The sequence below is a fragment of the Neofelis nebulosa genome, chromosome 3, assembly GCF_028018385.1.
Source record: "Neofelis nebulosa isolate mNeoNeb1 chromosome 3, mNeoNeb1.pri, whole genome shotgun sequence".
NCBI classification, from domain to species: domain Eukaryota; kingdom Metazoa; phylum Chordata; class Mammalia; order Carnivora; family Felidae; genus Neofelis; species Neofelis nebulosa.
In genome coordinates, this window is record NC_080784.1 from 78,699,442 (window position 1) to 78,726,113 (window position 26,672).

A 26,672-nucleotide genomic window follows, 5' to 3' on the forward strand; every position below is an offset into this window, starting at 1 on the left:
TTGTTCTTCAGCCACTGTGGCATTACTTTTGCTCCCTGCATTCCCCTGGCTGGAACACCCTGATCCCCAAACAGGTCTTTGCCAAATGCAAAGTACACCTTCCAAATCCACTTGGTATCTTCTGAGGGCACTGGACACTAGTCATGGTTCTCTTCTGGAAATCCTTTTTTCCTTAGCTTCCACAGCCTGGTATCTTTTGGTTTATACCTCTTACTTCTTTGGTTACTCTTCCTTGGTCTGCTCTTCAGGATCCTCTTCTCCCACGCATCTACTTCATCCTCCTTAGACTGTCTGTGGGCAATTGCATTCACCTCCACAGCTTCAAACACCACCTATATCCTGAGGACATCTCTAGCCTACTCCTGCTAGATAATCTATGGATATTTCACATGCTACTGCCTAAAACTAACTCCACTCCCCATTATGGCCACTCTGACCTCAAACTCTCTTCCTGAATTCCCCAACTTACTGAATGAAATTACCATCTATATGGACACCTACCCAAAAATCAAGACTCCTGCCTCTCTTTTCCCTTTCCCACATTCAACAGAATTGGCAAAACTGTCGACCTTGGTCTAAGCATCTCTGGAATCTATCCTCTTTGACTCTGCCTCCTTTCATTTCTCCTTGGATTAGAGTAGTTAAGTTCTCTATGGGGCCTCATTCCATCTTCCACATAGTTGTCAAGGCAAATTTTTAAAAATGTAGATCTGATGTCATCTGCTTGCTTCACTGCCTTTGAAATAAAGACCAAACTCCTTAGTACATCACACACTTCCACCCTCATCTCCCACCACTTTCCCACAGGTTCCTAAGTCAGTGTCATAACAGTATATTTGCAACTTCCTTCCAAACCCATCATACCCTCTTATTTTCTTTGCTTCTTGTATGTCTGAAATAACCTTCCTCCTTCTCCCATCTTGCCTCTTTTTAACTGACCAGTCAAGATTAGACACTCTTGGCAAAGAGGTAAAGCAATAGGAACTATCATATATTGCTGGAAAGATTTTAAATTGGTTCAATTACCTAGGAAAAACACTATCTAATACTAGGTTTACAATATACACATCATATGACCCAGGAATCCACCCCAGAAAAATATCCCAGAAAAACTCATGCACATGGGCACTAGCGTGTGTATGTGGAAATATCGCTCAACAGCCACAGATGAAAAATCAATCCACATGTCCAACAGGAGAATATGCAGATTTTGGTATGGTCATGTCTACCAATAATACAGTAATGAAAATGAACAAGAGCCATATTAACAACCTGGATGGATTTTACAAACAATGGTCAGAAAAAAGATGACAAAAGAATACACGTAGTAGGATTGAATTTCTCTCCAGTCCACAACAGACAAAACTAACTTGTATCAATTAGGGATGCCCTCTTTGGTGGTAGAAACATAGATAAAAGAGTCAGGCTACTGTTACCTTGGGAAGAATTTTAACTAGGAAGGGACACAGGGAGGGCTTCTCAGATTCTGGAAATATTCTGTTTCTTGAAATGGCTGGTAGTCACAAAGGTGCTCACTTCATAACAACTCACTGGGCTGTACATGTATATGAATTTTCCTGAGCTCAGAATGCATCCATTTCTCATAATTATCTATTCTTTCTTTCTCTCTTCCAATGGTTCTTAGTGGAGAATTTTTTTAATCAGGTGACTTTGTTGTGTAAGTACAGATGCTCAGACCTCACCACTGTTCCAACTGAATCACTAGAATCACTGGAAGGTAGGACCAGAACAAGTAGGCAAGGGTTTTTAATTTCACAAGTGACTATGAAAACAACCTCTCATTACAAACCATTGCCTAGACTGGAAGCTCTTAAAAATACTATCTTTTTTATACTACCCACATCTAGCACAGTACCTGGTATATAACAGGCACTGAAAACATGTTTGTCAAAGTAATGATGGAAATGCAAACTCACACATCTCACAGTTTGGAGTTGCATTAGGTCTGGGTAAAACATTTGCACAGTGTAGCTGTTTATACAGAATGACGCTGGGAGGCTCAGGGTCAGGTTCCTGAAAGACGTTGTACATGACTGGAGACATTCTTAGGTCACGTCAGTCCATTGAAAGGCAACCTAAGGCATATATATGAAGGCTGTCTAGTATCTACCAACATTCCTAATTCATTTCAGACCAAAGCATCAAGAATCCAGGGCACACACTTATTTTTAAAAATTCAAGAATAATTAACATACAGTGGTATACAAATTTCAAGTGTACAGGGCACTTTTTTAGTCTAATAAATGTAATGTGTCTTTCAATCAATGGAATATGCATGTGTGTGTATATATATATGTACATGGGTGTGTGTACACATGAATATTTTTAATGGCTAAGTCACAGTAATCTCTCAACACTTAAATGTCAATTTACTGTTAGAAATTACAAATAGTTTACTTTGCAAACTTATAGTTGGAAATTCAACAACAGTATGTTTAATTTTTTTTAATGTTTATTTATTTTTGAGAGAGAGAGACAGAGCGTGAGCAAGGGCAGAGAGAAAGGGAGACACAGAATCTGAAGCTGGCTCCAGGCTCTGAGCTGTCAGCACAGAACCCAGTGTGGGGCTCGAACTCACAAACCATGAGATCATGACCTGAGCTGAAGTCAGATGCTTAACTTACTGAGCCACCCAGGCGCCCCTCAACAACAGTAGGTTTAGCTTACTTTTATATCACTTCCTGTAAAGTCTCTCATTCACTTCTGTGAAAATATTTAGATTAACTGCATAATGCTACTAATTAGTTTGTAATTATAAACTATTTTGATATTCATGGCCGAAAATCAATTCTACAAAATTTGGACATTGAGAGTACACATACCTTGGAATGAAGCAAGCACTGAACTTTATGATACAAGTCTAAAGTGAAAGGGCTCTTCAAGCTTAGAAAAAAGCCCAGCTCCCCCTACACAGATTTAAATATGGTAACATAAAAATAGAAAGACAAAAGGAAAAGAAAGCTTGGCTGACTGACACTTTAGGTCTAATATCAGCAATAATCTTAGGAACCTTAATTCTTTGCTAACTTTCAAAACTGAGAAAAAAAAAATTGCTCCAAAGGCATATAACCAAGGAAGATAAATCTGGGTATACTGCATCTACAAAATGGTTTGATGTCCTTCATCAAATACAGCCTTTGTGAGACTGTCCTGGGTGAATTAAAATGTGTGCATCTAGGGGCGCCTGGGTGGCTCAGTCGGTTGGGCGTCCGACTTCAGCTCAGGTCACGATCTCGCGGTTCGCGAGTTTGAGCCCCGCGTCAGGCTCTGGGCTGATGGCTCAGAGCCTGGAGCCTGCTTCCGATTCTGTGTCTCCCTCTCTCTCTGCCCCTCCCCCGTTCATGCTGTGTTTCTCTCTGTCTCAAAAATAAATAAACGTTAAAATGTGTGCATCTAAAGCACATCAGACATGAGTTCCCATGCCCATCTGGTTAAGAAAAATACAGGCTGAGGAAAAGTAAGGCTGATTTATTATTCTGTTGTGGCAAACAACTTAGTCAGGTTTTTTCACCCTAACTGTACAGTGCCTAGAACTTATGGGGCTCAGCAGAGTTACACACAGTGCACTTCTCTGGCCTGGAAACCTATCCGACTCTGCACTCCTTGGCTGTGTCATGGCGGATTGCTGTTGCATTCGCAAAACAAATATAATGGCATTTCCTGCAGGGCAGGTTGGAGGACACAAAATGGGATATTCCATCTCTAAAACCAATGCTCTTTCAACACATCTGAAGGCAACTGGTTGAACCAAGCCGCATCCTAAAGTCACATCTAGCGGTACAGGCTGTGATACGTTCCACTGAGAAAGGGGTACAAAAGCTACTGTGAACATCTGCATATCTATGAGTAAGTATGCCCAGAAATCCATGCTTCAGCATTGAAATTTCGGAGAAGTTTCACTGAATACCAAAAAAATTAGGTAAAAGTAGAAGAAATAATCCTACCAAAAAAAAAAAAAAAACCAGCCTACTCACTAACCAAAAAGCTTTAACACTTTTCTCTAGTCTCCTGGTAGGATGGAACCTACAGATCACATTCACTACCTTTTTGTGCCTTACACCTAGGACAAGCATGTTCCGCGATCTACAAGAGTTCACTATGACAATTTTTTTTTAAATATGAAATTTATTGTCAAATTGGTTTCCATACAACACCCAGTGCTCATCCCAAAAGGTGCCCTCCTCAATACCCATCACCCACCCTGCCCTCCCTCCCACCCCCCATCAACCCTCAGTTTGTTCTCAGTTTTTAAGAGTCTCTTATGCTTTGGCTCTCTCCCTCTCTAACCTGTTCACTATGACAATTTTAATTCTGTGTTTATTCTGACAAAATTTTAAATGTTTTTATCATTCTATTCTGGAATATGTGAACAACTGCTTCTGAATAAAGTACAGTCAGACCACTCTGTCCACAGTTTTAACTCTTTTGACACCAAGTGGTATAACTATGCTGGGAGTTCATGAGGAAAAAGAGAAGTGGACTTTACATAAAAGATGTGTTTGAAGCAAGTTAAGGCCAGAAGACATAACTGTACTCTGCAGGAATGGAGGCTTGCTAACAGTGCAAGACTGACTCATTACATGGCATTTTGAAATACAGCACACTGAACTCAGCTTTCAGTGCCACGGTCACATTTGGGAACAATTTAGCTTGAACAAATAGTATCTATCTGCAGCTTCATATTTCTATTTTACATTTTTATCGATTATACAGTTCTGTTGGTATTTACGTTATCAAATTGTTTAGGTTGTATTGGTGTATAAGACCTATGGTACAAGTATACCTACCTTTCTATGTATTTAAGTGATGATGTAATTAAAGTAATTAAGGCAATACTGGACTTCTACAAGTTAGCTGTTACATTTTCACATTGTTTTGCATTTTTAAGTGGCCCAAATATTGTAAAAGTTTAAGAAACATACAATGGTTTTCTTTTTTAAAGTTTATTTTGAAAGAGAGCAGGGGGAGGGGCAGAGAAAGAGGGGGACAGAGATTATCCCAAGCAGGCTCCATGCTATCAGCCCGACATGGGGCTCGATCCCACGAAACGTGAGGTCATGACCTGACCTAAAATCAAGAGTCAGATGCTTAACCCACTGAGCCACCCAGGTGCCCTGAGAAATACTATAATCTTAAGGATGCTGAAAAAGAGAGAAAACGTCAAACCACAATGTGCCCAGCTAATACTTCTAAAGCAACTGGGGCATAATGGATCAAGGGTCAGTCCTTCAACTGGCTCACCATCTGAGCAGAGATAAAACTTTCCTTGACAGAGTTTCCCCAACTTCTGGAGAGCTTTGCTTATCACCTTCCTCCTTCATCCCTTAAATCTCACTGTGAGTCTAAGAGGGAGACTTGGCCCCAGTTTTAAGCAAGTGATTGATAGTAATGATGGCTCACAAAGATACAATGCAAGTGATGAAAAACTCAGAAGCCAGATGTTTGCCCCCAAAATAGGTGATGTCTGCAGGACAGAAAGGAAGGTAAATAGTAAAGTATGACCACTGTCTCAAGATGTCTGAAGAACTGCCATGTAAAAGTAGGATAAGTCGTATGTAGCTCCAAAGGGTGTCTCTAGAATACAGCAGGCAAGTTATAAGGGCATAAAATTTGGTTTAAGATGTTAAGGACCACTACCATTTACCAAAGAGCCACTGAATGCTAGGACTCTGCTAAGTGTTTTATATACATCATAGGGTTCACGTGGAGCCTTTCAACTATTGACCTTGATCACTAAACTAGTACGAGATGAGTTCACAGGCTATTTCTCAAGTTCTTTCCTCACAGAGGCTTGATGAACATGAATGTAAACACTAAAATTCCATAACTCCTTTTTTCTTTCCTTGATTCTCTGCCAATGAGGCAAAATACCATTAAGTAAAAAGACCAATATAATGGACAAAGGTACTGGGAAGAAAGCAACAATCATTACCTTTAAGAAATAATTATATTGTTATTATTCAAACTTAAAGTAATCTTTTTTATTTTAGAGAGCGAGAGAGAGCCCAGGGGAGAGGGGCAGAAGGAGACAGAATCTTAAGCAGGCTCCATGCTCAGCCCAGAGCCTGATGTGGGGCTCACCATCAACTGCAAGATCATGACCTGGTCCCAAATCAAGAGTCAGACACTTAACCGACTAAGCCACCTGGGTGCTGCAAAACTTAAAGTAATCTTAAGTCTGTAAAATATACACAGTGAAGAGAGAGATAAATCAGTGAAGATATGTTAAAACTTTTATTGAGAGTATAATTTAATCAACATATAAACAGCAGATAACGTAGCAGGTCATAATTGTAGATTATTTTAGTCACTTTGAGATGCTTGCAAAGGTTATAGTGTAATCAAAATTACTTAAGTTAATCTCACAAGTCAATTTTTCCTATTCTTTCAGTCTATAAAGTAGAGCTTCTGACAAATTACAGTATGCCTACTCTACGGCTTTATTCTACTTCTACAAATCTAGCCAACTGTCCAGCTGGCTGTGGTAACTAAGAAAGGTTTCAAAAACACCTATATCCACCTATTCCCACCTACTAAAAGCTCTTATATATAGCACAAGAGTTAAATAAATCATCAAATATCTTGTGCCCAAAGGTATTTGTTGCATGGGATAAAGAAATGAATAAAATAACTGTGGTCCCAGTCCTCAATAGGTTTGTAATTTTCCCTTTCCCGAGAATGTTTTGCGGAGAAGAGCCTCCAGCAGGTTATTAGGGTTCTAAGAACTCCTTCTAAACATGACCAACATTTTTGTTTTGTTTTTTAAGATTTTATTTTTTAAGTAATCTCTACACCCAACATGGAACTCAAACTCACCACCTCAAGACAACGCTCTACCAACTGAACCAGCCAAGTGCCCCTAAACCTGGCCACCTTTTAAAAAGTGACATAGAGCCAGATAGAGCCAAGATCATTTCTCTTTCCCACTCCCTAAAGGATTTCCCAAGATCACTGAACTTTAAAGGGGAAAGGGCCTTAGCAATTACCTAACATGTCTTTCATTTTACTGGGGTCAAGAAAGGCAACTATGCAGAACTATGCACAGATCTTACTTTGCAGGTATGTAGGATAATGCATTTTATTCAGGACCCATACATGAAACATCCTAAATTGTCTTTACACCTACAGTGACTAATGAACTACTGTGATCTTCATTTTCTAAACATAAGTGATTAACATGTTTGGAGTTCTAGACTGCTCATACGCTGCGATCTATGTAAACCTGGGGGGTTGGAATAGACCCCATTTCCTCACAGGTGGTAGAAAACAGGCAGTTCAGAATACAGTTCAAAAGCAAAGGACAAAGACTTTGAGCTTCAGCCCCACCTTTTACCCATGGCGTGAGAGGGCAATTTCTTTATCCTCTCTGAGCCTCCCCATCTGTAAAATGGAAAGACAGTGCAGCATATTTCACAAGATATCATAAAAGTTAAATGAGACGAAACATGTAAAGGACTTCACACAATGACTGTAAATAAAACATCTCACATGTACATCAAATGATAAATGGATAAAGACATATACACATTTATATATAGATATATACACATAGATATATACACACACAATGGAATATTGTTCCTGAATATTATTCATTCATAAAAAAGAATGAACTCTGGGGGGCCTAGGTGGCTCAGCCGGTTGAGCATCTGACTTCGGCTCAGGTCATGATCTCAGGCTCAGGTCATGATCTCATGGTTCGTGAGTTCGAGTCTCGTGTTGGGCTCTGTGCTGACGGCTCAGAGCCTGGAGCCTGCTTTAGATTCTGTGTCTCCCTCTCTCTCTGCTCCTCCCCTGCTCATGCCTGAGGGTTCTATCTCTCAAAAACAAATAAAAAACATTAAATAAAAAAGTTCAAAAAAAAAAAAAAGGAATGAAATCTTGCCATTTGCAATGACATGGATGGAGCTAGAGAGTGTTATGGTAAATGAAATAAGTCAGAGAAAGACAAACACCATATGATTTCACTCATATGTGGAATTTAAAAAACAAAACAGATGAACATAGCAGAGGGGGGAAAGCAGCAAACCAGAAAACAGACTCTTAACCATAAAGAAAAAACTGAGCTTTGCTAGAGGGGAGGTGGGCAGTGGGATAGGTTAAATGGGTGATGGGTATTAAGGAGGGCACTTGTGATGAGCACTGGGTTTTACATGTAAGTGATAAAATCACTAAGTTCTACCCCTGAATCAAATATTATACTGTATGTTAACTAAATGGAATTTTTAAAAATTTATTAATTCTGATAGAAAGAGAGAGAGAAAATGTGAGCGGGGGAGGGCAGAGAAAGAGAGAGGGAGAGAGAATCCCAAGTAGGCTCAGCACAGAGCCTGACAGGGGGCTCGAATCCACGAACTGTGAGATCATGACCTGAGCCAAAGTCAGACACTGAACCGACTGAGCCACCCCAGTGCCCCAACTAACTGGAATTTAAATAAAAACTTGAAAAAGGAATGAATGAATGAATGAATGAATGAAATAAAATATCTCACGTGTTTATGGTGAGATGGTGTTAATGTAAGAATCCTGAATCCTCAGAGTAGTGGTTTTTACTACTAGTAGTAGTAAAAACCACTACTAGTAGTGGTTTATCAATAGAAGAAATAAAAAACAGAAGTGGTGGGAGTATAGGCAGGTGGAAATGAGGGGGAAGAGATCCAGACAGGCAGTAGAGACCCACAGCAACTCCTTTAGCCTTCCCAGCAGTGAAGAAAGCAGTCTGACAACCACTGTGCAAGGGAATCTAGTTTATTTTATATCACAAGATCATAAACTATCTATTTCCATAGCTGAAAACCTTATGAAATATTGATATTTTCTTTTAACTACCCAAGTATCACTGTGTCATACTTGAATTCATATGTGGTCTCCTAAATATTCCATTTCTTCCCCTCAACCTTAATAATTCTTTATTCTTCGGGGCGCCTGGGTGGCGCAGTCGGTTAAGCGTCCGACTTCAGCCAGGTCACGATCTCGCGGTCCGTGGGTTCGAGCCCCGCGTTGGGCTCTGGGCTGATGGCCCGGAGCCTGGAGCCTGTTTCCGATTCTGTGTCTCCCTCTCTCTCTGCCCCTCCCCCGTTCATGCTCTGTCTCTCTCTGTCCCAAAAATAAAATAAAAAACGTTGAAAAAAAAAAATTTAAAAAAAAAAAAAAAGAACCTTATTTTTCTTAAATTCAAAAGAATTCAACCTAATTTTCAAGTTCATTTAATGGAAGAATGGAAGTATCACTTACCAAAACAATCAAAATTCTCTCGCAAAAAAAATTCAATGTTTGTTGTTACTGAGGAGTAAAAGATCAAAACAACATAAAACAACATTTTACTTTGGAATGAGAGAGGCAGAGACAGGTGGCTATTAATATTTTTGACTCCTGGCAAATACTTCATCAGACCCTTATACCCACTACTTGCTTGGTAGTAGGACATCTGCAGCCTTAGTAATTTCCTAGAAGACAGGTTCTGGGTAGGGAAAGGCAGCCCAGAGCATCATACACTCAGTAATCACTCAGAAAGGGGAAGGGTATATACTTTCAGTCTAGAAAGGATATTCTTTAGATAATCTGCCAACCTTTCATGCAATAGGAAAGGACCCTAATGCCCAGAGAACAGAGGTGATTTTTCCTTAAATCCAGTCACTAGAACCCAGGGATCCTGACTCAATCAGGCATTGTTTCTACTATCCATGAATCTACTATCCCTCTCTCTTTAGGACATCAAAACTTCACAAATATAGCCAAAATGTTCAGAAGGGGAAAACAGTCATGAAACAAAAACTAAGACTAGAGGAGTGCTTGGCTGGCTCAGTCAGAGGAACATATGACTCTTGATCTATAGGTCATGAGTTCGAGCCCCAGGTTGGCTGTAGAGATTACTTAAATAAACTTAAACACCTAAGATTAGGAATTCTGACTCTTAGCCACAGACATGAGAACTTAAGAACAAGTCATCTGAACATCCTCAGTTGTCTACCATAGATGCTGTAAGTTTGGCTGGATCATGGCTTCAGACAACTGAAACAGATTTTCCCAGTGCTGACTGTTATGACTCACAGTCCTCCTCTGAGAGAATGTGCCCATCTAGTTTCAAAGACTAAACGTAGTACAGGGATGCACAGCACCAACTCAGTGAAATTAATCCAGCAAGGGGAAGTAAACCAAAAGGCTGAAGATGCCTGCTGGTTTAGCATAGTACAGGAGGAGTGCCAGCCAACACCTGAACACTGTTTTCAGTCTCCAGAGACATTCAAGGTCAAAGGCAGAAGAAAAAATCTGGGCCATGCAAATTTCTTTTGTCATCTGAGTTCAACAGGATTGGGGCTCTAAATGAGTGTTCATGCCCAGCTGTCTTGAATCATCACTTTCTATTCTCCACTAAAAGCGTTTTAGAAAAACATTCTAGAAAAGCAGTATCTCCTTGAAACTGGCTCAGGTCATGATCTCATGGTTTCTGGGATTAAGCCCTGCATGGGGTTCTGCACTGATAGCATGGAGACTTCTTGGGATTCCCACTCTCCACCCCTCCCCCACCCACACTCCCCCCCCCCCTTCTCAAAATAAATAAACGTTAAAAAAGAAAACAAATGAACCAGGGGCACCTGTGTGGTTCAGTCAGTTGAGGGTCTCTTGATTTCAGCTCAGGTGATGATCCCAGAGTCATGGGATCAAGTCCCAAGTAGGGCTGTGCGTTGAACATGGAGCCTGCTTGGGATTCTCCCCCTCCCTCCCTCCCTCTCTCTCCCCCCCACCCCCTCCCGCCACTCTCCCCTACCTGCACTCAAAACAGGGAGAGGGAGGGGTACTTGGGTGGCTCACTCAGTCCAACCTTGATTTTAGCTCAGGTCTTGATTTTGGGGTCATGAGTTCAAGCCCCATTTTGGGCTCCTCACTGGGTTCTGCACTGGGCCTGAAGCCTACTTAAAAAATAAATAAATAAATAAATAAAATGGCCAAGGGTGCCTGGATGATTCAGCTGGAAAAGCATAGGACCCTCAATCTCAGAATAAGTTCAAGCCCCATGTTGGGTGTAGATATTACTAAAATAATAATACAATTTAAAAATAGTTTTTTAAAAATGATCTAAAATAGTCAATTTTGACTATATGGGCAACACTATACAGTCTGTGCTCATTTTTACTGATGCAAATAGTAATTTTGCAGATAGCTGGTTAGTTCTTCCTCATGATAAATCTGAACATCTTAGCACACAATTTTAACTAAAAATTTAAACTATTTAAATTCACAAATGACTGATATTAAGCATTTATTTTTTTTCTTGCAAACAGCCTTGAAACAGGGTATTCCACTCATTTTGTTGGAAATTCAAGACCTAGACAAAGATCCATTGTGAGAGAGAATGTCACTGTGACAAAAGAAGGGCACAAATTTTCTTCTTTTGCAGTAATTTTATTACATTAAATACTGCTTGAAACAAGTAGGCAATTGGCTAGACCAGGGAAACGCTTCTGTTGTGCAAATTATTTATGTTAATCATTATTTATCCTACGGTAGTAAAATTTGGACTCTACACATTCTTATGGTTCCCCATCCTCCAAATATCAATGAGTACATAATCAGAAGTAAACTTGTCAACTTTCAACTTACAGCTGAAACTATACAGTTTCAGTGGACCATGCAACACCTGGGCAATGACAAACTCAGGGTAAAATATGTGCTTTCATTAACTCATATGCATAATGGTCATCTTGACCACCCCCCGCCATGATGATATTTATCTTTGGAATACACTAATTTCATGTAGCAAATACACTGTTAAAATTACTTGAGAGTATATTAAAATTTTTGTCCTTCCTCAGACACTATGCACGGTATCCCAAGGGAAGGTGAGAAATGGGTACTTAAGCAATAGGCATTGCCTTCATTTTTCCACAGGGCTGCTAATCTGGCTTGGGTCAGTCAGAAAATGTTACTCAGTTTTGAAATATCTAGGCAAATGCTGCCTTTAAGTATTTCACATGATAAATCAATAAAGCTCTTTTAACAATGTATCACTTTATTTAAACTCCTCTGGCTGTCATCACCTCCTCAGGAGTACTTTAAAACCAAAACGCACAAATGACCAAGTGAATGTGTGAAGTCAAGAATACACACACACAGGCTGAAGAGACAACTTAATTTGGGCAGGGTCCTCATCTAGCCAAGACAGGGAAAACCTCTGGTAACAATGACGAAGTAGAGAAACTCAACCACTTTCACTACTCCTCAGTATGGCTACATCAATTTATTAGCGGTGAACTGGCGATGAAAGGGCATTATATGCAGGCACTGTGTAACAGGCATGTTGCTCAAGTTTCCTAATGTGTAAGATGGTCAAACTGTCTTCAAACCATAACATAAGAACACGATGAGATAATATAAGAAAAATAGTTGGCTCAAAGTTCAGTTTCCTTTCTGTGCTAAGCCAATATTGTTATCACTACATGGAATGTACCATCTGCATTAAGAAAAATGCATGAGAGGGGCGCCTGGGTGGCTCAGTGGGTTAAGCATCTGACTCTTGATTTCAGCTCAGGTCATGATCTCACAGGTTGTGGGATCAAGCCCCGAGTCCGACTCCAAGTTGACAGTGCAGAGCCTGCTTGGGATTCTCTCTCTCGCTCTCTCTGCCCCTCCCCCATCCAAGAGTAAGTTTTTTGGTTTTTGCTTTTTTTGTTAAGATGCATGAGAGCAGACAGTATGCAAACATGCAGTCTGCATACACTTGAGTTCTGTCATCTTTATAGGTACTGTTTAGATCTGGAAAGAAGTTCTTAACTACTAGTGATGCCTTTTCCCCTTGAAAGGAAAGAATACATTATTGCAAGAATTCAAGGATGACACAACATACAGCCAAGCAGTCCCTCTGAGTGAAGCATGGTTAACGTTCTAGGATTACTAATTCATAATAGGCCCCAACTGCTGACTCCAACAGACTCTATCATCTTAACTAGCTACTTTCAGGAGGGGAGGAGGCAGGAGAGACTGACCTTGATTCACCTCATTACCAGCCAAATGTAGAAAACCCTGTAGCACAGTGGTTTTCAATCTTGTCTGTACATTGCAACCACCTGGGGAGCTTTTAAAACTCCAACTGCCCAGATCACACCCCAAACATCCGAATATCTGGGGACAGGGTACAGCCACTCATAATTTTTTTAAGTCCCTAATGATCCAAGATGCTCCCAAGGTTGAGAGCCACTGTCTAGGATCATGCCTTCTGACCTTAAATTACACGCTGAAAGCCAAACTAGGAAAGTCAGCCTAGAGCGTTTCACAACCCCAACTTCTGAGTAGAGCAGGTACAACAGGGTCCCAAACGCTGGAACATCACAGGTGCCTGCACCGAGGTCCACACAGAGGGCCAAACAGAAAGCTTATCATCAAAGCTTATCATCATCAGATCCTCAGCTGAGAGCCACCTTTTTAAACAATTTGCACTAAAAACAAAAACTCCAAGTTCACCAATCTTAAGAGATGGCACGAAAGGCCACTGAGATTTCTTTTTCTTTTTTTCCTTTTTTAAAGACAAATCTCCGGGAAAGGACACTGTATATGGGAGCGTGTCCCACACACAAAATCTATAAAAAAGCAGACATAAACGTACAATTCCCATGGCGGCCTAGAAAACACCCCGTAAACTCCCCTCTGCGCAGCGCAAGCGGGCGCGCGCCGGCCCTTGGCCACTGCACCTGCTGTCGCGCTGGGCCGCACCTGCCGCGCGGGGCCCTCTCCTCCTACCTTCCAGCAGCTCGTCCAGGCTGGAGATCTTCCGACTGCCATCGATGGTATAGATGGTGCGGACGCCCTGGGGCAGGTTCACGTTGTCCGACAGGGAGCGGGTGAGCTCGATGAGCAGGGCATCGAAGGACCGGAAGCGGTCGCTGGAGATGGCAAACACCAGGCCCTTGAAGTAGCGGTCCCCATTCCGGTAGAAGCGTGCCTTCTTGGCCTTCTTCTCCGAGCTCAGAGCCTGCAGGGTCCGCGTGCGGTAGAAGCTGCAGTGGGCACTGTGCGCCGGGCTGGGAATGAGCCCGTTCCCCTTGGGGCCCGAACTGCTGCTGCCTCCCGAGGAGCTGGGCGCCCCTCTCCGCGACCCTGGTCGCGGCCTTTTGTCCCGTTCCTCAAAGTGCTCCAGCTCAATACTCCTGGTGCTGGCCATCGCGGCTGCTCCAAGGGCTCCTCACAAAAAACGTCCCAGCCACAACCTCTCGGTAGCCTAACGTCAATGCGAGAATCAAGTACAGGGACGTCTGACCGTGAGGGGCCTCACAGCGCCGGGACACCTGGCTCTGGCATCCCGCCCTCTCCTCGCAGGTGGGGGCCTCTGAGCAGCCGAGGCGCCGACCGGCCCGCGCCCCCACTAAAAGTGGCCACAGCGTCGAGCTGCCCAGCTCATTGTCCAGAGCGGCTCGCTCGATCCCTCCCGCCTACCCGGGAGCCTCACGCCCCCCCGCCCCCCAACCCCGGTTGCCTTCTCCACCAAGCCACGCCTCACAACTCCCGCCTGGGAGCCGGCCAGGAGCCGCAAAGTTGGACCGCCCCAGGCTCGCCCCGGGCCCGCGGGCGGACACAAAGCTCGGGCGCCCGCCGCGGCTCGCGTCCGCCGGCAGCTCCCGGGAGGCTGAGGGGAAGGAAGAGGAGGGGGAGGAGCTGGGAGCGTGGGAGAGGCGCCGCGGGCCCGCAGGGGCGTCGCGCCCGGCCTCGGCCCGCCCCCGCGCCCAGCCAGAGGCCGGGGATGCGGCGCCGCCACCTCGCTCCTCCACAGGCCCTGCCCTAGGGCGGCGCGCGCGGACTCAGGCTGGGAAGGCAGTGCGGGGCCCCTTCCTCCCCCAGAGCCCGGCCCTAGCGGGAAATAATGCAGCCCGCCTCCCTCTCTGCCGGCCGGCCCAGTCCACCCGCGAGCATCCGCACCCCGACTCCGCGGGGTTGGGAGGGGGCGTTCCTGCCCCCAAAGGGCTGCCAAAACCCGGGAGGGAAGTGGGTGCGCCAGGAGAAGGGGGACGCACGGGTCGGCGCGGAGGCTCTGCGGCGCGAGAGGAGCGGCTCCTCCCGGGTCCTAGGCAGCCCCGCCCGCCTGACAGCTACAAACCCGCGCAGCGCGCTAATGGGCGCAGCCGCGGCGCGCGCTCCTCCGCCTGGGAAACGTAAACGCGCAGGCCAAAAAAACTACAAAGGAAGGAGATTCAAGGGCAGAGATCACATCCCTAACTAATCTCCAAAGGAGGAACCGAGGCCAAACTAGGGCAGAAATTCGAAACATGCCATTGGGTTTGGGCACAAAATTTACTTTTTAAGAGGAAATTTGAAGCTTTATTTTAAAAACCTTTAATAAAACAGTTTCCATTGCAGATTTGCTAACATAGGATGCTGAATAACTTTGAATGAATCATCAGAAGTTACTGGGTTTTGAGGGATTTATGTCAACAATTATTTCTTAAGAGCATGCCATGTGCTAGGCATTGTTTCCATCACTGGGGATGCATTAGTAAGGGAAACAAACACCTCCCCTCCCCCACTTGCACTCAAGTGGTATTAAATGTTGTAAATTTAAGCTTCTTATTAAGCAATATGTCTAACATTTGTAAGCACCCATCACATTGGAAATCTTAGTTTACTAGCGCTTGGTCAACAGTAAAAACATATCTCCTAAAGCCTTGTGAGAAACATTAGTTACTTCCATTTTGCCATTAGGGAAATATAAAACTAAAAGATGTTTGTTCCTAATCCAGCAGGTTACCCAACCTACCCTGAAACCTTATTTATTCAGCACCTGGTTCTCTGGCCCTAGAAAACAAATCCAAATCGACCTGTAAGTTAGGAAAGCACGGATACTTCTCTTGGAATGATCTGAGTCCTGGAAGAACATGAATATGAGAAGGCAGAAAAATCCGCAGTAGTTCTTAAGCAGGTGTGAAGTTGCCTTGGCCTGGCAATGCCCCAGAAGAATCCTGTTCAAGTGCAGCATTGTAGCCCCAGAGCAATCTCAGGGACAGACCCGGACATAGCTGACTTCTAGAATCAGGCCTGGAGCAGTCCAGGAAGTCAGCTGATCTGAGGTTTCAGTGTAGTTTTCAAGGGGAAAATTTCTAAAATAGACCTCAGGGGTGCCTGGGTGGCTTGGTCGGTTAAGCATCCGACTTTGCTCAGGTCATGATCTCACGGTCCGTGGGTTCGAGCCCTGCGTCGGGCTCTGTGCTAACAGCTCAGAGCCTGGAGCCTGTTTCGGATTCTGTGTCTCCCTCTCTCTCTGCTCCTCCCCTGTTCATGCTCTGTCTGTCTCAAAAATAAATAAACGTTAAAAAAATTAAAAAAATATATTATAAAATAGACCTCAATCTAGGCCAATTAAATCACAATTTACTGTTGGGCTTCTCCAACAGTAGTTTCTGAAAGTGCTCTTAATGTACATAGCCAGGGTTTCCAACTACAGGCTGTAACAATTTCAAACACATAAGTGTTCTCAAACTTCAATGTACTTACATGCAGAGGGGGAATCTCATAAAATGTAGCTTCTGATTCAGTAGGTCTGGAATAGAATTTGAAATTCTACATTCCTAACAAGCTCCCAGGTAATGCCAATGCTGCTGGTCTCGGCACACCACTTTCAAAAAAAAGGAACTAAATGGCAAATTCCTTGAGATAAGGCCTCATAAGTCCAAGTAATTGCAGAACCAATCAGCTTTGTAAATGACTTAAATGACTTAAAATGTTTTGCTATTACTATTTCTTGGAGGGGGGAAACACACACACACTTTCTAATCTATTGCTGTAGTAACAAATTATCCCAAATCTTGTGATTTACAGCAATAAGTATTGCTGTAAATTTCTTTATTAACTCAGCAGTTTCTGTGATTCGGAAATCTAGGGGCAGTTTCCCTTGAGTTCTCATTTGATTGCAGTCAAGATGTTGATTGGGGCTGCAGTCCTGTGAAGGTTTGACTGGCACTGGAAGACCCACTTCCAACCTGGCTCACTCACATGGTTGGTAGGAGCTCTCAGTTCCTTGCCATGAACACCTCTCTGTAGGGTCGCTTGAGTGTTGTAACATCTCAGCTGGCTTCCTCTAGAACAAGCATTCATGAGAGAACAAGGTAAAAACCATTATGTCATTCTCATAGCATCCTGTGAGTTACATGGGTCAGCCCTGTTAATGTGGGACAGAAGGGTATGACTACCAGGGGTCAGGGATCATTGGGGTCATCTTACAGGCTGGTAGTGCAGGCTTCAATCACTCGAGCTTTAGAACACCAACTACACACATTTTCTCACTCAAAGATCCCTGACAAAAGATTTGGCCTTCTTTCATAGTAAATACAATTATGTAATATGCCATTATTTTAACATTATTCCCTAACATTATATCCCTAAATTGAAAAAAGATTACTGTTTCTCAACAAGAGTGAAGGGAGAAGAGAAAGAATTTCCACAGCTGTTAGTTAAAATTATTTTGCTTATGCTCTTTGCATTAATTTGTATAAAGAATTTTATTCCTAACCCTCATATAAGAATTAAGATGTGGGGCGCCTGGGTGGCGCAGTCGGTTAAGCGTCCGACTTCAGCCAGGTCACGATCTTGCGGTCTGTGAGTTCGAGCCCCGCGTCGGGCTCTGTGCTGACAACTCAGAGCCTGGAGCCTGTTTCCGATTCTGTGTCTCCCTCTCTCTCTGCCCCTCCCCCGCTCATGCTCTGTCTCTCTCTGTCCCAAAAATAAATAAAAAAAAACGTTGAAAAAAAAAAAAAAAATTAAAAAAAAAAAAAAAAAAAAAAAAAAAAAAGAATTAAGATGTAATCACTTTTCATAAGTTATTTACTTAATATGTGGTATCTATCAAAACCCAGTTTGCCAAAATTTGAATTTTTATTGCGATGGCAAAAAATTAGTTTCAGCATTACAATCTTAATGCAAACAAAATTTGGGGGTCCTAGGTGAGCAACTATTAATTAATTAGGGTTAATTCATAGTAGAAGCAAAGCAAATTCTCTCCTTTTAAGCCACTGCAGAATTTGAAGAGTAGGATGTTTCAACTGGTATTTACTTTGTTGAGATAACTCCTTTTTTTCTAACCAAGAAACACTATCTTTGCTAATCATTCGTCATTACAGAGATGGGTCTAATTCTCCTTGGTGGTTGCAGTTTCTACCAATTCTGTCTGCCAGGTCCTGATTGAAGAGGGCTTCATTAGGAGGGACTGGCCCTGACTGGCCAGCCCTTGTGTGGAAGCCAGCCTTGACCTTAGCTCTCTGTTGGTGGTGGATTCTCTGTACCTTTTCTCACACCTCTTAATCTAACATCTGTCTGAATAAAAACTTTTGTGCAGACTTTTATTTATTTTTTTATTTTTTTTAACGTTTATTCATTTTTAGAGACAGAGAGAGACAGAGCATGAATGGGGGAAGGTCAGAGAGAGAGGAAGACACAGAATCTGAAACAGGCTCCAGGCTCTGAGCTGTCAGCACAGAGCCCGATGCAGGGCTCGAACTCACGGACCGCGAGATCATGACCTGAGCCGAAGTCGGTTGCCCAACCGACTGAGCCACCCAGGCGCCCCCAGACTGCTTTTAAAAAAGACTTCATTTCTATGCTACAGAGAATCTAAGAATTTTAATCCAAAAGCTCTTCTCCATTTTTCGCTTGATTACAAATGGCCCTTTTCTGCTCTTGATAAACAATAATTTTAAATCACGAAGTATCTGGATGTGAACATTTTCTTGATGATATCCAGGAGGAGTCTTTTAAAAACCATTTGGGGCAGAAAAGCTCAACTAGGCCTGAAGGGAAGGTAATTGTTTTTTGTTCTCAACACTTGTCCTTAGATCACACAGATTAGCAACACGATTTTAGAATTTTGGAGCTGCCTTTTTGCCAAGTGGTAACTCCCTTCCCCCAACCACCTCACCTGCCTACCTCTACCTTGACTAACAAATACAATGCAAATTTTTCTTTAGCATTATTTGTTTAAATGAGTTTTCGTGCCATACTTCTTTATGGAGTTTTACATAAGAAAAGTTGCCTTGAACATCTGCTGATTTTGCTTCATGCTACTTTACTTTTCAAATGCGTTGGCTAGTCTTCACTTCTGGCCAGAAACTTTAGCTCTTACAGGCAGTTTTCCAGGTCCATTATTTATTACCTAAAGATGCTTACAAGCCTTTTAGACCGTACTGTGCTAAGACTTTCTGCTGTCTCATGTTTTCATTCCTGTTCACTACGTGCCAAACATTGCTCCCAGAAGCAAAAATGATGAAATGACTATTTTCAGTGAAAGGGCCCGGTGACTATAGACTTGAATTTTTGAAACTGAGCATTATTTTTAATTTCATAATCTTTAATGACTATACATTTTGGTATTTTTGTCTAGTTCTAATAACAAAGGACAAAAAGCAAAATGGTTCAGGGAGAGACTGCCTCCATTTACTCCATAACCTGAACCTAGACCAGAAAAAAGATTCGTAGAAACTGTTCTCTTATTTGTTGTTTCACCTTGGGAGCCTTGCTGCCCTTTCTGCCATGATTCTTACAGCTTTTTACAAATATATTAATGGCTTCTTTGCAAATGTACACGAGGGAATTATTAAAACTACTTTTTCAGGTTCAGAAAATTCAAACTCAGCTTATTGGTTAAGTCTTTAAAAAATTCCAAGTTTCAGATGCCAGGATGGCTCAGTGGGTTTGTTGAGCATCTGACTCTTGACTTCAGCTCAGGTCATGATCTCCCAGCTGTGGTATTGAGACTTGAGTCCTCCCTGAGCGTGGAGCCTGCTTCGGATTCTCTCTCTCTCTCTCTCTCTCTCTCTCTCTCTCTCTCTCATTCCCCCTCTGCCGCTCTCCCCTGCTTGTGCTCTCTCTCTCAAATAAAGTAATTTTTTAAAAACGTGTATTTATTTTTGAGAGAAAGAGCATGAGCAGGGGAGGGGCAGAGAGAGAGGGAGACACAGAATCTGAAGCAGGCTCCAGGCTCTGAGATGTCAGCACAGAGCCTGACACGGGGTTCGAACTCACAAACCGCGAGATCATGACCTGAGCTGCAGTTGGAAGCTTAACCGACTGAACCACCCAGGCACCGCTCAAAATAATTATTTTTAAATTCTAAGGTTAATTTTTTTATAAAAATATCATGAAGAAAATTCAAATATGCATGCTTTAAATGTATATAGCACACAAATTCTTTCTTTTTTTCTAAGAGAAACTGTGGTTATTATTTCCTCCTATTGGTACATTTCACTTCCACAAAGTGTCTGGGACAAAGATTCTCACTTTTTATGTAAATTCCATCTACATATTCAAAATTATGCTCAGTTATTTCGTGATTTACTAGTTCAGCTACAATAATCGTTCAGATGAAGTAAAAACATTAAAATTATACAGCAACTCTCTTCTTAGAAATTTGAACTTTTTCTCTGAAAGCTTCCTAAGAAACAAATCTGGGCAGGTAGTAGTGTTCCTACTTTCCAGATAAGGGAATGGAGGCACAGACAGTGATTTTCAACAATTATTTTAATAATATCAAAAGTGAAAGACCATGGAAAAGTACCACAGTAGTTTCATTTTGTTTCTATAGAATCAAATTTCCTAAACCCAGTATAAAATTTACTCTTCAAATCTAAGCTTTTTGCTTCATTTAAATTCAAAAAGAATTATCTTAAAATCGATCATGTTTCTAGTGGTTTCCTCTTCTCAGTAGCACATTCCATGTTTATATTAATACTGAACGTGACAAACTGTGTTCATGCACTCAAGAGTAAAATAATGATGTTCATGAGTACTTAAAGGGTAATAAAGCTTTTGTGATGATTAATCAGTAGTTATGACCTAGTTAAAGAAACAGATTATAGATGAGGAAATAAGAAAGATTAAGCAGCAGAGATAGAAATTGACTCCAGGGTATGCTAACTCTAGAAAATGTTCATCTCAAGCTTTCAAAATTCATTAATCATAAAGAAGTCTGTCTCTTTAGGAAGTTATAATTAAAAATTAATGATTTTTATACCTACAGTAGGTTTACAATGCAAATTAGCTGGTTATTTTAAGACAGGTGTTGTGTATCCTGTACACATATTTGAAATATTCAAGAGTAAAAAAAAATGTTTATCATATATATGTTAATAATACTACCCACACTTTACCTTTAGTAAATCTATATTCATTTGGCTACAGATTTAGGGTCAAGGGCTTTTCCTTGGTATTTCCCAGAGTCCTATCTGAGACACCTGATATTGACCATGATTTATTGTTTATACAAAAGATCAGATATATGTGTGTGCAATAAGATTACACATATTTTTATTTATTTATTTATTTACTTCAATTTAAAAAAAAAATTTAATGTTTATTTGGTTTCTTAAGAGAAGGAGACAGAGCGTGAGCAGGGGAGGGGCAGAGAGAGAGAGAGAGGGAGAAACAGAATCTGAATCAGGCTCCACGCTCTGAGCTGTCAGCACAGAGCCTGATGCAGGGCTCGAACTCACAAAGCCCAAGATCATGACCTGAACTGAAGTGGGACGCTTAAACCAACTGAGCCACCCAAGCACCCCATAGTTTATTTATTTACTTTGAGAGAGAGAGAGAAAGAGAGAGACTGTGAGCAGGGGAGGGGCAGAGAAAGGGAGAGAGAGAATCCCAACCAGGCTCTGTGCTGTCAGCACAGAGCTAGGTGTGGTGCCCCAATATTATACATCCTAATGTAACCCATATGTTCATTTTTAATTGTTTGCTAACATTATAAAATTACATTTATTTCAGTACTTAAATTAATTAAAATTAGTTACTATTTATTATTATTACTGTAATAATAATAGTATTTTTTCTCCTATAATTCCTCCCTCTAGTGGTAAGCTCTGAATTCCTGAGGTCTTACCTGGTTCAAAAGCTTAGTCCCATGTCTTCATGAAGAGACATCTATGAAATGACTCAGCCCTCCAGGGCCCTCTGTCCCAGCTGTCATTGCTGTGTCAGCGCCTAGCACTGTTTCCTACCTTCTGATGACCCACGTATGAGTTACAACTCTGGGCCTAGCAACAGATTCCAAAAGCATAGAGAAGAACAAATAAAGAAGGAAAAATGTGTTCTCTTGAAACAAAGTCTTGGTGCTAACTTGGAAGAAAGATCTGTTCCAAGGTGACATATTCTTTTCATTAAGACATAAAATGCTTGACTAAATCTGAGTATATAGTTACAAATATGTAGAAAATGGGGTTTGCCCAATTAATTACAAATAATTTTCCTTTAAATTCTTATTTTTTAACAAGGACTGTCTTAATCTCTTCAGCTTTCTCAGATTCTTTTAATAGACCTGGCAAGGCCTGAATATGTACACGACAGGCCTTGTAACATGATGGAAATTCTGCAAACCACTATAAATTGCCCAATTGTTTCTCTTGAAATGATTCTGAAGCCACCTACCATATATCATGTAGTATACCAGTTTGTCACATAATTTGGTCAGAAATTCTTAAAGTAACTTAGAATGTTAAGAGATGGGGCGCCTGGGTGGCGCAGTCGGTTGGGCGTCCGACTTCAGCCAGGTCACGATCTCGCGGTCCGTGAGTTCGAGCCCCGCGTCAGGCTCTGGGCTGATGGCTCGGAGCCTGGAGCCTGTTTCCGATTCTGTGTCTCCCTTTCTCTCTGCCCCTCCCCCATTCATGCTCTGTCTCTCTCTGTCCCAAAAATAAATAAAAAATGTTGAAAAAAAAAAAAATTTTTAAGAGAAAGGCAGCAGAGAAGTGCAGTATGGCGGTCCTGGTATGTGTCTGCACACGACTGCTTCGTTTGTTCATTTTTATTGAGGTAAAATTGACACACAACATTGCAATGTACAATTGCTTTATTTATTTATTTATTTATTTATTTATTTATTTATTTATTTATTTTTCCTCTGAGAGAGAGAGAGAGACTGAGAGGAGGGGAGGGAGCAGAAGGAGAGAGAGAGAGAGAGAGAGAGAGAGAATCCCAAGCAGGCTCCATGTTGGGAGCTTCCCACGACCCTGGGATCATGACCTGAGTCAGACACTCAACCAACAGAGCCACCCAGACACCCCAACAATCACTTTATATTTTAATGAATCTTAATTCAAACAATGTGTAAGCTTTATATTTTTGACCTGTTGTTTGAATAGCTGGATGACATTGATCACCTTTTCTTTTATTACTAGTTTGGTCAAAGACTTTCCCTGGGGCAAAAGTTTTACCCCAATGTAAGTTTTGTAAGAGGTGGTATAAACTTGTTTGCTGGGGACACCTGGCTGGCTCAGTCCATGGAGCATGTGACTCTTGATCTCAGGGTTGTGAGTTCAAGCCCCACACTGAGTGTAGAGATTACTCGGAAATGAAATTTTTAAAAAGACAAAAAAGACAAAAAATATATAAATAAACGTGTTTGCTACAGTTACTTTGAAGGCCATCACCAAGAAACTGTAAATTCCCAGATTCATTACGGTCTATGTGCCAATGTCAAGATTTTCAGGCAGAAATGATAAATTTATCCACATTCTATATCAGAAAAATCTTTTATAAAAATTGAAGAAAGTCTTAAAGAGTTACTAATAAGGTTGCTGCTGATATATAATTTTTTAAAACACTGCTTTAGGGGCACCTTTAGGGTTGGCTCAGTCAGTTAAGTGTCTGACTCTTGATTTCGGCTCAGGCCATGATCTCATGGTTTGTGAAATCAAGCCCTGCATTGGGCTCAGCACTTTTAGTGCAGAGTCTGCTTGGGATTCTCTAAACAAACAAACAAACAAACAAACAAACATTTTTTATAAATCCTTCTTTTAAAAAAATAAAAAGAAAAGAAAAATAAAACACTGCTTTATTTGGAGCAAATGAGTGATTAAAAAAAAAAAAAACCTCTGAATTATATCACAGACTAAATGGTATCAGCTAGCTCGATATTATTTTTTCATATTTTAGTTATAATTCTCTCTGGTAGATACAAAATAATCTTTAAGTTTGTGTCATTAAAAAAAATTTTAACAACCTCACAGAAAAGGTACAAATTCAGTACAAAGCATTTTTTTTCTGAATCATTTGAAAATAAATGTTAATTTATTGATAATATAATGTCTTATTATCCTTAAATATTCATCATATTTTTTTTTAAATTTTTTTTTTCAACGTTTTTTATTTATTTTTTTGGGACAGAGAGAGACAGAGCATGAACGGGGGAGGGGCAGAGAGAGAGGGAGACACAGAATCGGAAACAGGCTCCAGGCTCCGAGCCATCAGCCCAGAGCCTGACGCGGGGCTGGAACTCACAGACCGCGAGATCGTAACCTGGCTGAAGTCGGACGCTTAACCGACTGCGCCACCCAGGCGCCCCTCATCATATATTTTTTATAAACAAAAACATTTTCCTACACAGCACAACTCAAGTATCAAAGTTAGGATATTAACTGATAAGTTGCTGCTTCTAGTTTTCAGAACCCATTCACATTTTGCCAGATCTCCTGATGATACCCTTTTAAGTAAAAGGATCCAGTTCAGAACCACACCATGTGCTTTGCTCTCATGTCTCTTTAGTCTCCTTTGGCCTAGAACATTTCCACAGTCTTCTCTAGCCTTTCATGACCTTCATACTTGGAAGATTACAGACTAGTTATTTTGTACAGTTCCCCAGTTTGGGGTTTGATTTTTCCTCAGGACTAGAGTTAGACTATGCATTTTGGGCAGGCAGAGAAGTGGTGCTATGCTCTTCTTATTATATCATATCAGATGGGGCTCAGTTTCAATTTGCCTCATCACCCATGATACTCCCTTTGATCACCTGATTGAAGTGGTACCTGCCAATCTTCTTCACTAGAAACTTTTCCCCCCTTTGTAATTAATAAATATTTTTTGAGAAGGCGCTCTGAAGCACACATAAATATCTTATTCTTCCCTGAACTTTCCATTTATTCATTTATTTTATCAATTTGGACTCACAGTGATAGGATTCAATTACTATCATTTTTTTAAAGTTTATCTATTTATTTTGAAAGAGAGAGAGAGAGCGTGAGCGCACAACAGGAGGAGGGGCAGAGAGACAGGGAAAGAGAGAGAATCCCAAGCAGGCTCTGAGCCATTAGTGCAGATGCCTGATGCAGGGCTTGAACTCACAAACCACAAGACCATGACCTGACCCAAGATCTAGAGTCAGATGCTTAACTGACTACACCACCCAGGTGCCCCAATTACTATCATCATTTCCTTTAATTCTCAAGTGACTCCCACTTTGGCCAATGCATTCAAGCTGATTTCTATGTCCTTTTGCTGTCCCCATCCTTTTTGAGGACTTCCTTTCTTTCAGTTATATATTCTGGACTCATGTGGTACTTTCTCTGCCCTAGCCCTGGAATCAGTCATTTTTCTTCCTTTCAGTGGAGAATGATATTTAGGGGACAAGATCTGGGTAATAGGGGTTTTCATTGCTATGGGTTTTAGCTGCTCCCGGGCCTCTCAGTGGACAGATCTAGGGAGTATAAAATGTGTATGTATACATACATACATGTACCTTGATGGCCATCAGTTCACATGGCACACAGATGTCCTCCTCACCCCACTCAGACCTTAGTGCCCCTTGATGGGCCACCTCCTGCATGTGTGTTCTCCTCTTCCCACTTGGACCTGGATACCCCACACTGGATGGCCTTCCTATACAGATGCTCCTCTTAGGCTCTGACACTCCTCACAGGCCAGTCCTCGTATGTGTTACCCTTCTCACTCCACTCAAGCTCCAACATACAGCACTTGGCTACCACTGCTGTCTCCTTACCTGAATGTCTTTCTTGCCCTTCTCAGGGTGTAACACCCTGCTTTGGTCCACCATGGCTACGCCCTTGGCCCCACCTCATGGCTTTAGTTCTGATTTGTTTGGGAAGGTAAAAAAGAAGAAGAGCTCTTTTTTTTTTCTTGAAGTTTGTTTTACTCCATAGGTGTCCTCTAGAATATAACCAACAGACCTCGAATGAGCCAGTATCCTTAGTCACCCAGCATCTCTTACCCTTGCTTTTGGTGGCATGTCCTGATTTTTTTCTCTGGTGAAGTACCCTCTTCCACTCTCAGTACATGTGTTTTAGACAAGATTGACTCCACCCCTTTGCTTCAGCGATGAGATGGGCATGTGACTCCGTCCTGGTCAGTTGACACCATTGTCTTCGTCCTAGTGGCTAGCAGTCCATTTTGCTTAAACCAACCCACCAGACAAACAAAACAAAAACAAACAAAAATCACGTATTCATCCACAACTTCTTTTTCTTTCTCATATTCCACCTACAATTAATAATTGTCTTCTTTCAAAACATACACCAGCTATAACCACTGCCATGTACAGAGGTACCCTACCCCAAACCATTTTCATCTCTCACCTGATATCCCACCTCCACTTCTATCGTAGAGTAATCTTCACACAGTAGCCAAAATGGTCTTTTAAAACTTGAGAAAGATTATGTCACTTCTCAGTTCAACAGGCATCATGAGCTTGTCCTTACACTCAGAACGATATCTAATATTCTCACAGTATTGCCAACCAGGGTTTGCATCAAGATATATTCCACCTGAGGAACTGATAAAACTATGGATGCCTGTGCCCACCCCAAGAGATTCTGATTTCATCCAGCGGCGGGGCCTGAATATTGGTTTCTTCTAAAAGCTCCCCAGTGATTCTAACATGCAGCCAGAGCTGA

General features: G+C 41.7%; 1 protein-coding gene across 9 annotated transcripts in view; it reads right to left on the bottom strand.

Annotated features, from left to right (window-relative positions):
• The window catches only part of DCLK2 (doublecortin like kinase 2), a 153,949-nt gene extending 139,046 nt beyond the window's left edge, over positions 1-14,903 (bottom strand). For 3 of the 9 annotated variants that reach the window (XM_058721189.1, XM_058721188.1, XM_058721186.1), the window contains exon 1: positions 13,756-14,449. In XM_058721189.1, the coding sequence (XP_058577172.1) occupies positions 13,756-14,176 (421 nt within the window). In that variant the 5' untranslated portion in view covers positions 14,177-14,449. Of the gene's footprint in view, positions 1-13,755 lie in introns of all 9 variants that reach the window. The other 6 variants (XR_009259262.1, XR_009259261.1, XM_058721190.1 and 3 more) reach the window with 5 other exon arrangements.
• Positions 14,904-26,672: the final 11,769 nt, after the last annotated feature.